Source organism: Pristiophorus japonicus, chromosome 1 (assembly GCF_044704955.1).
Source record: "Pristiophorus japonicus isolate sPriJap1 chromosome 1, sPriJap1.hap1, whole genome shotgun sequence".
NCBI classification, from domain to species: Eukaryota; Metazoa; Chordata; class Chondrichthyes; family Pristiophoridae; genus Pristiophorus; species Pristiophorus japonicus.
This window is the reverse complement of record NC_091977.1, coordinates 296209358-296223564: the sequence shown is the minus strand read 5'-3', so window position 1 is coordinate 296223564 and position 14207 is coordinate 296209358. Positions and strand designations below refer to the sequence as shown.

The 14207-nt window shown below is 40.2% G+C and overlaps 1 protein-coding gene across 1 annotated transcript in view; it reads left to right on the top strand.

Annotated features, from left to right (window-relative positions):
* The window catches only part of ywhaba (tyrosine 3-monooxygenase/tryptophan 5-monooxygenase activation protein, beta polypeptide a), a 32744-nt gene extending 24706 nt beyond the window's left edge, over positions 1–8038 (top strand). The window contains exons 4-6 of the mRNA XM_070888486.1: positions 5836–5999; positions 6082–6177; positions 7085–8038. Of these exons, the coding sequence (XP_070744587.1) occupies positions 5836–5999; positions 6082–6177; positions 7085–7144 (320 nt within the window). The 3' untranslated portion in view covers positions 7145–8038. The remainder of the gene's footprint in view (positions 1–5835; positions 6000–6081; positions 6178–7084) is intronic.
* The last annotated feature ends 6169 nt before the right edge of the window (positions 8039–14207 follow it).

Below are 14207 nucleotides of genomic sequence, written 5' to 3'. Positions count from 1 at the left end.
GTTTACTGGGTTGGAGGATAGCATGGAGGATTGGCTGAGAGTCGGGATAAATGGTTCATTCTCTGGTTGGCAACCAGTAACTAGTTGGGTGCCACAGGGATCAGTGCTGGGACCCCAACTATTTACAATCTATATTAACGACTTGGAAGAAGGGACTGAGTAGTAGCCAAGCTTGCTGACGATACAAAGATGGGAGGAAAAGCAATGTGTGAGGACGACACACAAAATCTGCAAAAGAACATAGACAGGCTAAGTGAGTGGGCAAAAATTTGGCAGATGGAGTATAATGTTGGAAAATGTGAGGTCATGCACTTTGGCAGAAAAAATTTGAAGAGCAAATTTTTTCTGCTAAATTTAAATTATTCTGCCAATTTAAATTATTATTTAAATGGAGAAAGATTGCAAAGTGCTGCAGTACAGTGGGATCTGGGGGCACTTGTGCACGAAACATAAAAGGATAGTATGCAGGTACAGCAAGTGATCAGGAAGGTCAATGGTATCTTGGTCTTTATAACAAAGGGGATGGAGTATAAAAGCAGGGAAGTCTTACTACAGCTATATTGGTGAGGCCGCACCTGAAATACTGCATGCAGTTTTGGTTTCCAGATTTACAAAAGGATATACTTTGGAGGCAGTTCAGAGAAGGTTCACTAAGTTGATTCTGGAGATGAGGGGGTTGACTTATGAGGAAAGGTTGAGTAGGTTGGGCCTCTACTCATTGGAATTCAGAAGAATGAGAGGTGATCTTATCAAAAGGCATAAGATTGAGAGGGCTAGACAAGGTGGATGCAGAGAGGATGTTTCCACTGATGGAGTCTCGAACTCGAGGGCATGATCTTGGAGCCACCCATTTAAAACTGAGATGAGGAGAAATGTCTTGAGGGTTGTAAATCTGGTATTTGCTGCCTCAGAGAGCTGTAGAAGATGGGACATTGAATAAATTTAAAACAGTCTCGTAAACAATAAGGGGTTAAGGGGAGCGGGAGGGGAAGTGGAGCTGAGTCCAAGATCAGATCAGCTATGATCTTATGCAGGATTGAGATGCTGTATGGCTTACTCCTGTTCCTATTTCTTATGTTCTTATAACTGGGATCAAAGACTTCTCGAGGTACCTGATGAGTGGCTTCCTATTAGGCTTTCTTGGTAACTGGAGATCCATGCAGCTACAGCCCAGACTATTGTAGATAACATTACACAAGTGTCTAATGTTGCAGTACTTCACTTGTGAATGCCCTTGATGCAAGAGTCAAGTCAGCATTCAAAAGCAATCTGAGTAGATGCACAAAGATTAGAATTTCAGGGTCTCTTTTGGGCTTCCAAGCTGGATTCTTTGATACTATTCCTGAGGAACGTAACACGTATCACTTGCATTTATAGAGCATCTTTAACATAGAAAAATATCCCATGGCCCTTCACAGATGCAAGTTTTTAAAAAAAGATATCAAACCAAAGAAAACGACCATTAGGACTGATCACCAAATGCTTGATCAAAGAGGTGGGTTTTAAAAAGGATTTTGAAGGAGAGGAGGAGGATAGAAAGATTTAGGAAGTGGGTGTGTAACCTCGGCAGCTAAAAGCATAGCAATCTGTGGTGTGGTGAAGGGAGGGGGGAGTGGAAATGCAGAAGAGGCCTGAACTAGAGCAAAGTCTGGAGGTTGTGACTAGGGCTGGTGGTAGCTACCAATAGTGAAGGGCAAGGTCATGGATGGATTTAAACAGTGATGTAAATTTTTTTTAGCTTGAGCCTGAGACACCCCAGAGCCGATGTAGGTCAGTGAGATGGGTAAATGGGACTTAGTGCAGGATAGGATTGTGGACAGCAGCATGTTGACAACTGAAGGTAATGGAGGGTGGGAGACCAGCCATTGGAATAATCCAGCCTGGGTGTGACTGGCATAAATGAGGGTTTCAGCAGCAGATGGGCTGAGGTGGAATTCGGTGGTTTTTATGATGGACATGCTGTGGGATTGGAGTCACTGCTCAATTGAGGGCCGAACTGGATGTCACTGAGTAAATCATTCATCAACAGCAGCTATAGCCATTGTTCTCTGGGGGCCCTGTGCTTGACTGACCAGGCTGGGTTTATGCCTTAAGTGCAGGGTCCTTCAACTTTAAATCTCCCACCCTTTGAGGAAAAGGCATTTCAATCCCAGAGGCAGTAGCTGCAGCCACATGATGCATAACTATTCACTGGTGAACTGTACCTTTTATGGCCACTGAGTATTCAATTAACCCATTAAGTAGGCTGCACCCTGAGATGGTGTATTATAATTTTATACGCCTCATTTAAGTCTCATGTTCCAAAGAAAACAACCCCAGCCTATGCAATCTTTCTTCATAGCTAAATATCTCCAGTCTTGGCACCATCCATGTAAATCTCCCCTGTACCCTCTAGTGCAATCACATCGTTCCTGTAATGTGTCCAGAACTGTACAGTTCTCTAGCTGTGGCTTAACTAGTGTTTTATACAGTTCAAGCATAACCTCTCTCTGCTCTTGTATTCTATGCCTCAGCTAATATAGGAAAGTGTCCCTCCCGTATGTGCCTTAACCACCTTTATCTATCTGTCCCTGCTACCTTCAGGGATCTGTGGGCATGCACTCCACAGTTCCTCTACACTTCTCCGTTTCCTACCATTTATTGCATATTCCCTTTTCTTAGCCCTTCCCAAATACACTACCTCACACTTTCCCGGATTGAATTCCATTTGCTACTTTTCTGCATTGATGTCTTCCTGCAATCTACAGTTTTCTTCCTCACTAGCAACCACATGACCAATTTTTGTAACATCTGCAAATGTCATAATCACGCCCCCTGCATTGAAGTCTTAAATCATTGATGTATACCACAAAGCAAGGGACCTAGTACTGAGCCCTGCAGATCCCCACTGGAAACAGCCTCCCAGCGACACACACACACCTGGCGACCATTACCCTTTGCTTCCTGGCATTGAGACAATTTTGGATCCACCTTTCCCTTGGAACCTATGCAGACTTGTGCTTGAAGCAGTCTGACTGGGCCTACTATGCGGACGTCTTGAGATGAGTCTAGGCAGATGACTGGTTGAGGTATGTAAGTGGGGTACTTGGCTCCACCTTGATTTGTTATTCCCTGAATCAAAATGCTTTATGTTTTTACCCTTTTCCTTGGGATCAAAGGCAGAGGAAACTGGTAGCCGCCTTTGGCCGAAGATAAGCTTAGTCCTGAGCATTGATTGACTTTCGGATTCTGTACACGAAAAATGTTAATTTACTTGGATATCAGTCAAGACATAATGACTTGGCCTCGCATTTAATCAAGTGAAGCTTTTTGTCTTTTGTAGCTTAAAATCCTTTTTCTAGGGTGTAGGTTTTCAACTGGGGTTCTTGGATCCTAGGTGGGTCTGTGACCAAATGCTAAGAAGTTTTCAAGATCATTCTTCCCCCCCCCCCCCCCCGGTATGTGACTTACCAGTAGTAATGTTCCAATGTTCCCTCGAAGCTGTGCGAGTGCGTGGCTGCGCAGTAATCTGAAAGGTGCCGTTCACAAGCATTTACATTTGAAATACTGCGCAGGCATTGAAATAAACAGGCCATGCACAACAAATACAATTTAGAGGGAACATTGCCCCCCCCACCCAAAATTAAAAAATCTATTATATAAAGTGCTAACTTTTACAGTTTTAGTTTTTTTAATTCATTCTTGAGAAGTGGGCATTGCTGGCAAGGCTGGTATGTTTTGCCATGTCCCAGTTGCCCGAGGTGGTGGTGGGCCATCTTGAACCACTGCAGTATTATTTGTAGCAGTTTTGATGCATGAGGGTTGCTTTCTAGGCCACTTCAGAGGGCAGTTAAGAGTTAACCATATTGGTGTGGAACTGGAGTTGGGCGAGGATGGCAGATTTCCTACCCTCGAGGACATTTTACAACGATCCAACAACTTCATGGTTACTTGAACTTTTTATTTCCAGAATACAAATTCTCAAACTGCCATGCCAGGATTTGAATTTGCATTTTCTGGATTACTAGTTCAGGTTTCTGGATTACTAGTCCAGTAATTTACCACTATACTATCGTACTAAATGGAAGGAATTTGCTCATGAGCCATTTACTATACTGAAAAAAAAATACAGCTGAGATTTTCCTTCGGGGACTTCTATTTGGTTCATAAGTCTATATAGCAACCATATTGGCTTCACTATAAATCCATCATATAACCAATTAGCAAGTTGGATTGAAAAATGTCTTTAACGTTGGGAAGATTGGCACTCGCTGTACTTGTACTACTCAAGGTTACTAACATTACAATGTACCAGGCTGGCTTGAACAATGGCATTGCTAGACCCATTTCCTGTATTGGTATGGAAAGACTTTGTTTAAGCCAATGTTTTCTAATTTTTACTATAGTTGTACAGGCATCTGCAGGTACTTCATTCAAGGCCCTTTTGTCACTTGTGCACTTTACAGTTAGTTAACAAAACTTTGAAACATTGGGGGTATTAAAACCATGCCTCATCCCATCCTGAAGTCCACATATCCGTTTGGGGTTGCTGGACAGTGATCAGGGGGAACCTCCTGGGCCTTTTCTCGCTTCAAAGCCAATGATCTGCATTAAGTTGTATATGCTATTACTGCTACTGTGATTGGAATTGACTAATACAGCACAGCACAGATGGGGAATCAGTTCTTGAACCTTTGGTTTGTATAATTCAGTCCCCATTAGAAAGAAGCATGGTTAAATGATACCCATCAGTACAGTTAAGATTTTTATCCTTTCACAGTTTGTGAACCTGGTATACAAGTTTTTTATATGCCAACCATTAACTTTATTGAAATAGTGACAACATTGCTCAACATTTGGATCTTAAATCCAACGAACAGTTCCGGTTTGGCCTTCCATAGTCGTTGAAAGACTTGAAACATCTATTTAGTTCTCCCTTTGGTACGGGGAGTGATTGAGAATTTTTTAATACATAATATTTTTAATGGTGTCTACGTTCTTGTCTCCTGTCAAAGAATGAAGCACATTTCAGGAAAGAAGCTAGTGTCTTTTTAATCCTGTGCACAATAGTGAATTCAAATTGTATACGGTGGGTTTAATTTAACTTGGAGAATGAGCAGGAAGTGAATGGTTCAGTGGGTTTTTAGCTGGCCTTTCACCTCTGGGTTCAAAGCCAGCCTAGTTTGATTGGATGACATTCTCCTCTGATGGCTAAGTGCTCTGAATGGAATTTGAACTGTCTTAATCCAGTTTCTAGTGGGCATGGGTTTACAGCATTTAATTGTCCCAATTTGAGAATAATTGGCAATTTCAATAAAAGCATAGGATGGTGGTGTGGGAAATGGAATCACTGGTCCAATAATGGAGTGTTCTTGAAATTGTGGCAGAGTAACTGTATCTGACCTGGGAGTGTTTGCTGCATATTTGAAATGGGAAGTGTTCCATTTCCCAGGATCAACATCCCTCGTCTTGAGCACAGTAAATGCGTAGCTCTAGTACAAGTCATTTTTAATGCTCTTATTTGACTTAAGACTTTGCAGCTTCTGTAATAGTGCTCAGTGGAGTATTTTTGAAAAAAAATGAATGGGGAGCAGTAAGACTATTGCTGCTCATAATTTTCTGTTTGAATTGCTGTCATACCAGGCATTTTAGCGTGTAGTATCTATTTCGTAAAGCTGTCATGGGGGCAGAAATCTGTATCTTGCTAATCATTATAATTCAGATGGCGTATTAGTCAATTGGCATTGCATAAAACATGCAGTATCAAGTTGGTTTATTAATGTGTATATCTGCATGCTTTAAAATGCATATCTTCAATTGTGAGCTACAGTTGTCAATGTATTTTTTTGTTGTTAGCCACAGTGGAGCATTCGCAACAGGCCTACCAAGAAGCATTTGAGATCAGTAAAAAAGAGATGCAACCAACACACCCTATCCGCCTGGGACTGGCCCTTAACTTCTCAGTGTTTTATTATGAAATTCTTAACTCTCCAGAGCAAGCTTGCACTCTTGCAAAGACTGTAAGTACAAATAAAATTCATTTGGGCAAAAAGTTTGTTACCAGGATATTTGCATCTAACTTGTATTTTCTCATTCTAAAAGGCATTTGATGAAGCAATTGCAGAGCTTGATACACTGAATGAAGATTCCTACAAAGACAGCACATTAATAATGCAGTTATTGCGAGATAACTTGACAGTAAGTACTTATCCCAGGGAAAACTTACTTTTGTAGGTGGAAAAATGAAAGTGGATGTTGGTACTAAAAGTTTCATAGCCTAGCACTGAATTCATCATGGCAGGGACCAGATGCAGTGCTCAGTTCTTCCATGAATACTTCAGTAGGAATTAATGCTAACCCACACTGCATCATGACTTGGCAAAACATATATGGATTTATTGAGCATAAACAATCCAAGACCCATTGCACTGTGGGCTGGTTTGAGTTCTGGTCTGTCCAGAGAGTCCTTGATCTCTGTCACAGGAACACCTGTGCAGTTAATATTCAGCTGAAATATAAAATTTGCAGAAGCCTAGGATTTGGGTCATCTGCCTGACCTGTTGGCAAGGGAGCGGTTTATGATGCATAGGCTACAGTGATCGATTATAACTAGCTTGTTTTTCTGTTGTTTCTTCCCCATCTGTCCTCTTTGAGGTATATTGTCTCACTGCAGATGTGGTTGGCTGTCTCCATGCTTCTGCACGATAGCCTGATATCCGAGTACACTACGCATGGAATTTGATAGGTTTGCTGCAATGTGGGCACATAATCTGACACATCCAGACATCGAAGGCTGAGCTGTCTTTTTTTTTTATTCACCCTCAAACTTGCTATCTATGTTTAGCCTATTGATTTGCAATGTTAAACTATTTTATAGTTGAAGAAAAAATTGATGACCATTTTGCAATCTGTACCAAGCACTGTGGAATCAATCTGGTTTCAAAATTAAATTATGAAGGACCTGCAACCCAGAAAAAAAATAACTGAAAGGGCATGATTATACTCACTTTTTTTTTGTTATATCACACAGAATAGCCATGTTATCTGGAATGCTTTTGTTGGCATAAGATACCAAAGTAGTAATTGGAATTTTATCTACTTCTAGTTGTGGACCTCAGACAACCAGGGGGAAGAAGCTGATGCTGGCGAGGGAGGAGAGAACTAAACTTCTGCCTTCTAGTTCTGTCTGCCTCATTCCTGAATCTTCACCATCAAGACTATTTGTAATCTCTGCTGTCCCACTAGTTTCTATTTTAGGTCTTTGGAGAGCTTCTGTCACTTCTGTTGGGTCTCTGTGTTTCCCATGTGGTTTGTGTTTGATAGGGGAGAAGAGCCAATTCATATTGGGAACTCTTGTTTGTACTGTATGTTCCAGGTGGCCAATGTAAATTCAGGGTGTGGAATTTTTATACAAGTTTTAAATGTTTGGTTAGTACTCTTTGTAGCTGTGGTTTACCACAAAGCTAATGTCAAATGTTTCCTGTACTAGCAAAGAAGGATGCCCATAATTTAGTGTATGTAATGGGAAATGGCATAGGTTCAATGCGAATCGAGCAATTTCCAGAGAGCTACTAATCTGTAGATCAAACCTGCACCATCTATTACATGTCTCAGGATTTTTGGGATAGGGCAGAGGAGGATTAACATTCCATGAGTTGCAAGATTCACCATTGCTCATGTCTTCATTTTGCTACACAAATGACATCTGAACATTTTATTTGTATTTAAAAGAAATTATTGTCAACGTAAGAACAAATGTACAAGCAAACATGCAGTAAAATTAAACGCTTAACTTTGATAATGTATGTTTAAGAGGTAAAGACCTTCCCATGTGTTTATCTGGTAACTACCTTTTTGTTTTTTAGTTTTTGCTTTGTGGTCTTGATTGCCTAACACGCATGTGGCTGTGAAATAGTTAACAGGGAAGTAATGAGATATATTGCTGTATGGCTAGCTGCATTCATGTCTTCTGGACTTTTCATAAGAACACACAAGCATAATTGTTATCAAGAAAATGTGTAAAGTTGATGTAAGTGGAATAAAATGTTTTATGAATGGATTTTTTAAAATTTCAATTTGATTTACTAAATTATATGCTGATACTTGTGTCTCAAGTGGAATGGAATTCACAAATGTAGTCTGGATGTATGAGGTTGGAAGCTTTAGAAAAATGCTCAAACTGCTGCCTCATAAATGAAGGAATAATTGTTCAGCATAATTTCAATCTAGATTGGTTGTCTGACGATGTCTTGACCTATTCCTGAAACTGTTGAAACCTAATTGAGTGGTTGGTATACCTCAATTTTAACTGTAAATAGTACATTGGCAGTGTTTTCAGTATTTGCCTGAAAATCATTTAGCTGTGCACAAAAGTAAAACTAAAGATTATGCATCATCTGCAAAAACTTCAGAATTTAAAGTGAGACCAAGTTTTGCTTTTCGGTGGACATCTTACCAGTAGCTTTATAGTGGTATTTTTTCCTAGTTCCCTGGTTAAACGATACCTATTTTACAATGGCAACTCCAATGTACTATGTTATTATAAATCAATTATCCTTTGAAAATGTTAGCATATTAGATTTTTGTTTAACTTTCATTGATTATCAAAGTTAATACAACCCATGCAGAAATATGTCTGGCAGAATAAATGTACGGACCATAAGGGATCAAAAGACCAAAAATGAGAACACAATACAAAGTTGAGAGGAGGCAGTGAAGAAGGAACCAGCTACAGGAAAAAAAAATGTGTAACTGTTAACAGCTGTGGTATGAACCAACAGTTGTTTAATTTTGACAGCAAAATCTGTACTGTCTTGTCATTTGGGGTAAAAAAATAAATGTACCAAAAACAATTAAATATCTGGAATAGTATGAAGAACAGAAATGAGAGTTTCCAGATTGTCTTTGTATTCTTGTCTTTGTGCTCCCTTCCACCCCTCTTCTCCTTACCCCCTAAAATTTGTGTTGAATGGTTGGCCATAACAGCATCTATAGTAATGACTATTGCTTTCAAACTGACACTGAATGCACATATTGCTTTTTCTGTAAGTAGTGTTCTCTTCGTTGGTGTCTTTTGTCAGGGTTGAAATATTTTATATATCTTGATAAAGTTCCCATGCACTAAGGTAACTTTTGTCACAGGGCAGTTGTGTAGGTTTCCTCCATGGACCCAAGGAGTCTGTTGCCACATCAAAGTACACGGTTACATTAAGTGTAGTGTGAGAAGCTACTCCATCTAGTGACTAAAATACTGAAGGTGCAAACAGGAAGATTTAAGGCTATTTCTTCAGTGGTGGTTACATTGGAAATTTACACAAGTAGATTTTCCTATAGCATCTAGCACAATGTAATGATCCAGGGCTGCAATGTTGTGCATTTTAGGATTTTTTTTTTTCTCAGCCTGTCAATCCCATAACCTAGCCAGCCCTTTGGTTTGTTAAAATAGTTAATGGCTGGGTTGACTTGACTCCAGTTCTTATTTGAACCTGATTTTCCCTGCAGTAGGTGGATGTTTTTTTGCCCCCACTGGCTTAGATGCTGGATGAACTATTCCATCTACTTGACTTTGAGGCTGATTTGTTCTAGAAGTGCACCATGCCCAGACCACCATAGCAACCCTCCTGCCTTTCTTGCCCCCTTGGTCAAGTGGAAGCATAACATCTGGAGGAATTAAGGTAAGTGTTTTTTATTGGGCAAGAAATGCTGCATTTTCACTAATTACTGTTTAAAAATGGTGCTTACTAATGGGCTATTTAAAACCATAATTCAAAGTCTATAGCTGTTGTCTTCAGTTGTCCACATTAACACATTTGAAGTTTTCTTTTTAACCACATTGATGGATGTAAAGTTGAATTGGAGACTAAATCAGTCTGTTTTATTTCTGCATCGAGCCAAGCCGGGTCTAAATATAACCTTGAGCAAAGAGGCTACAAAGGGAAATAGACAGGTTAAGTGAGTGGGCAAGAACAAAGCAGATGGAATATAATGTGGAGAATTGTGAAGTTATCTACTTTGGTAGGAAAAATAGAGAAGCAGAATATCTTTTAACTGGTGAGACTGGAAAATGTTGGTATTCAGAGGGACCATAGTGACCTTGTACACAAATCAATTAACACGCAGGTATAGCAAGCAATTAGGAAAGCAAATGATATGTTAGCCTTTACTTCAAAGGGATTGGTGTATAAGAAATTAGTCTTGTCTCGGACCCTGGTGAAACCACACCTCGAGTACTGTGTATAGTTTTGTTCTCCTTGCCTAAGGAAGGATATACTTGCTTTAGAGGGAGTGTTGAGTTATTGTGGCTCTGATGGTCACATTGAATACTATTTTTGAATTGACCCAATTAAATGTTGCATGTTGTTTGTGATTGCTAGACGTAGTCTGGGAAGGGATTTGTAATGCAAAGAATAGATAAACACCACAATTATGGTGTATGCAATTTATTTCAATGTTTTTGTATTATATAGATGAACTACAGTCTTTGTGAACCAGTAGCTGTGTTACTGAACCAGGAAGAGCTGAGATCTTTGGGTGCATTAAGGCAGTGCTTGCAATTTTAAGTACAATATTCCTAAGCTGCAGGAAAGGAAGAATTGGCAAGGGTACAAGATTACTGTCCAGTGATTGGTAAGTCCATGTGAGGACAAGATCAGGTTTGGCTGAGGAATTGAGTACATTTTGGTATGTACAATAAGTCTGGACAATCAAAGATACCCAACTACCTAGGCCTTAAAATATTCAGGGTAATTTTAAATCATGGAATATTAAAGTATAGAAACGGGGCCACTGACTCTTTTCTTGCTCTTGAGCTTCCTAGTCTAATTCCTGCACACTCCATACCCATTTAATATCCCTTTTCAGTCAACAAATTTACTTTTAAGACTTTGGACATTGCTACAACAATGTTTTGAGATTCAGAATACCACATTTTCCCTTTAATTTCTAATCACGCTTCTGTGAAGTGCTTTGGGATATTTTATGTATTCTAGGTGCTATATAAATGTTTTCTCATTCATAGATTTGTGCCCTTGTTAACCAGTGGAAACTCACGACCTTATCCTTACTCCTTTTCAGGTCACTCTTAATTCATTGGCTCTTATGAAAACTTCAAGTCTCTAAAACTGTAACCCCTTATTAGTAATGACTTATGCTGTACCTTTTCTGTTTTTATGCCCATTCTATAAATGAGGTGCACAACACTAAAATACTCAACTGAGATCTAACTAGGGTCTTGCAGAAGTTTGTTACCTAATTGTTTTTTTTTGTATATTGCCTAATGCAAAACCAATGATTCACTCGGCAGTTTTGATGGCCATATGTATGTGTATTTACATTCTGATCATTTAATATGTAATACTTTAAGATGCATGTCCTTAATGTAATACTTCACCTTTTCTACACTAAGCTGTATCTGTTGGCCTATATATCTCTTTCATGGATCTTGTTACAATTATGAAGCCATGCAGAGATTTGAACATAAGCATATACGAGTGGTTTTGTCAGTAGAGTGGTCCTGCCAGATTTGATGGACAGCTAAACCAGTTGTGCAGTAGATACGCTCAAATCTGCACTGGCTGGACTCGAGGGGATGAAGGTGGAATGACCAGGAATAAAGCTTTTGTTGGTGACTGGCTTCAAAGGTGATCATAAATAGGAGAGCAGGAGTAGACCATTTGGCCCCTTGAGGCTGCTCTGCCATTCAATAAGATCATGGCTGATCTGATCATGGACTCGGCTCCACTTCCCTGCCTATTCACTTATCGCTCAAAAATGTGCGCCTTAAATATATTCAATGACCCAGCCTCCAGTTCTCTGGGGCAGAGAATTCCAAAGATTTACAACCCTCTGAGAAGAAATTTCTCCATCTCAGTTTTAAATGGGCAGCCCCTTATTCTAAGACTATGGGCCAGACTTTTGACTTCATTGTTGCCAATTTACTCGGCGTTACAGCTAGTTTTTCACCCAGTTTTCCACAAGTTTTTGAACGTTGCCCACCGGGACTAAACTGCCCACGTGCAACGCCGAGAACAACCGCCAGGGCGTCAGTTTGGGCTCAAACGCTGACTTCCAGATCGCCGAGAGACCCGCCCTGTGAAAGCTGCTTTTACAGGGCGGTAAGGGGGGCCCTGTAAAGAAAGATAAGTTAAAGGTTATTTAACTTATTTTTAAATTTTACCACAGCGATTAGGGTTAAAACTGTCTTGGGAATGCTTTGTGTTTTTTTTTAAGTTTTCCCCCCTCCGTAGGCCCAACCGCAGCCTCGGACTAAATTCTATGACTTAGCCGCCGAGGAGTGTGCAATGCCTATTTTCTCGCCAGGTGATCAGTTCTTTTTACCTTCAAAGTGGAAATTCTCTCCTTTTTTCGCCAAACGTTAGCGATCCTTCTCAGTGGGTGTTGAGGGCCTTTATGGAAAATCTGGCCCTATGTCTCCTAGTTTTAGTTTCCCCTATGAATGCAAATATCCTTTTTGCATCCACCTTGTCGAGCCCTCTCATTATCTTATAAGTTTCAATAAGATCAGCTCCAATGTGTATAGGCCCAACTTAATTAACCTATCCTCATAAGTCAACCCCTCATCTCCTACGGAAGTGTTTGATCAAATCAATGGTCGTGAAAGTATCCTAAGGAATGGAAGGCCAAAGGCTAAACAGTTGGGTGTTTCAAAGTGTAATTGGAAGTGACCTGGGGGAGTTTTTTTCCCCCAGGGGTAGATGCAGAAGGATGTGGGCTTGGAAAGGGTTTGGGGTACATGGGTGGTGATGGATATAACAAAGTTGGCTTTCTCATGGGAGTAGAGGTCAAGAGCATGACTGAATAAGAGTAGGATAATTTGAGTTTTAGAGAGAACAGGAAAGTGGTCAATTTGAGAGAGATCGAGATGGAAATCACAGGATGGATCATTCAATGCAGAGATGGAAGGAGGATGTCTCAGTGAGAAGGTTGAGTGGGGGTGAAGAGAGAACCAAATTATTCTCAGATGTGACCCCTGCCTCAGCACTTCCACCACCACACCCCCTTCCCAATAATTGCCCTGGGTTTTTGCAAGGGCAATTGATTATTTAGGTGAGGTACCAGAGGGGGAGAAAAATATTTCTCCATAATTTTTAGACTTGTGTTTCTGGAAACGTGAAGGAAACAACTTTTAGATTAAAATGTTAATTCTACTTTTAGAATTCTTAAATTTTGAATATAAGATTAGTAAAAAAAAAGCTTTAGATGTAATTGTCCCTGCAATATGTTGTTAATTAAAACAGTACTGTTGCATTCCATTAGAAAGGAAGTGGGCTATCTGAAACCACAACAGGTTCTGTAACTTTAATACCTCTCCACTTTGGAAATAATTATCCTGCTGTAAATAAAGCTTTAGTTGGAACTTATGGAATATCTTTCACATCTTATCTGTTTTTTAAGATAAAAATGTAAACTCACAACTTTGCCTCTTTTTAAAAAAAAACCTGTATCTGGAAAAAACTGCAGTCCTTTATTTTGAGTGTCTGTTTGAATACAAGCAACAGAAACAATTTGTATAGCACCTTTAACATTGTAAAATGTAATGTGCATTCCTCTGTTAAAGTTCCCTCCATTTTTTTATATATATTAAAAAGGCAATATCCCTTGATACCCTTGCATTACAAAAATCTGCCAATCTGTCTACATCTACCTTGTCAAGCCCCCTCAGTATGTTATGTTTCAATAAGATTACCTCTTATTCTTCCAAAGTCCAATGAACATAGGTCCAACCTACTCAACCTTTCTTCATAGATCGAACCCTTCAACTCGGGAATCAACCTACTGAACCTTCTCTGAACTGCCTCCAATGCAAGTATATCCCTCCTTAGGCGGCTCAAGCGAGGCTGGAGTATCAAGATCAAGGCGCGAGCCGCCTTCCAATGGCCACCATTGTCCCCTTTTTAAAAGATGGTCATGATTAATGCATCTCGGATCTCCTGGCGAGCGGTGGGAGGGAGCCGGGTAACCAGGGAACCCGGTTAGTAGGGAGCTGGGTGGGACATGGGAGTAATGGGCTGACCAAGTGTGGAGAAGAGAAGCAGGCCACTAGTCACCAGAGCCAGGGAGAGGCCATTAGAGTCGATATCAGACCAGGAGCAATTAGACTCTGGTCTGAGGATTCTTCATTCTGATTGGTTGAGGAGACACGCTGTTGCTTGCCTTCTCACACAGGTCCCAGATCCCATGTCGGGTGCGCCACACTGAAAAGGATCTCT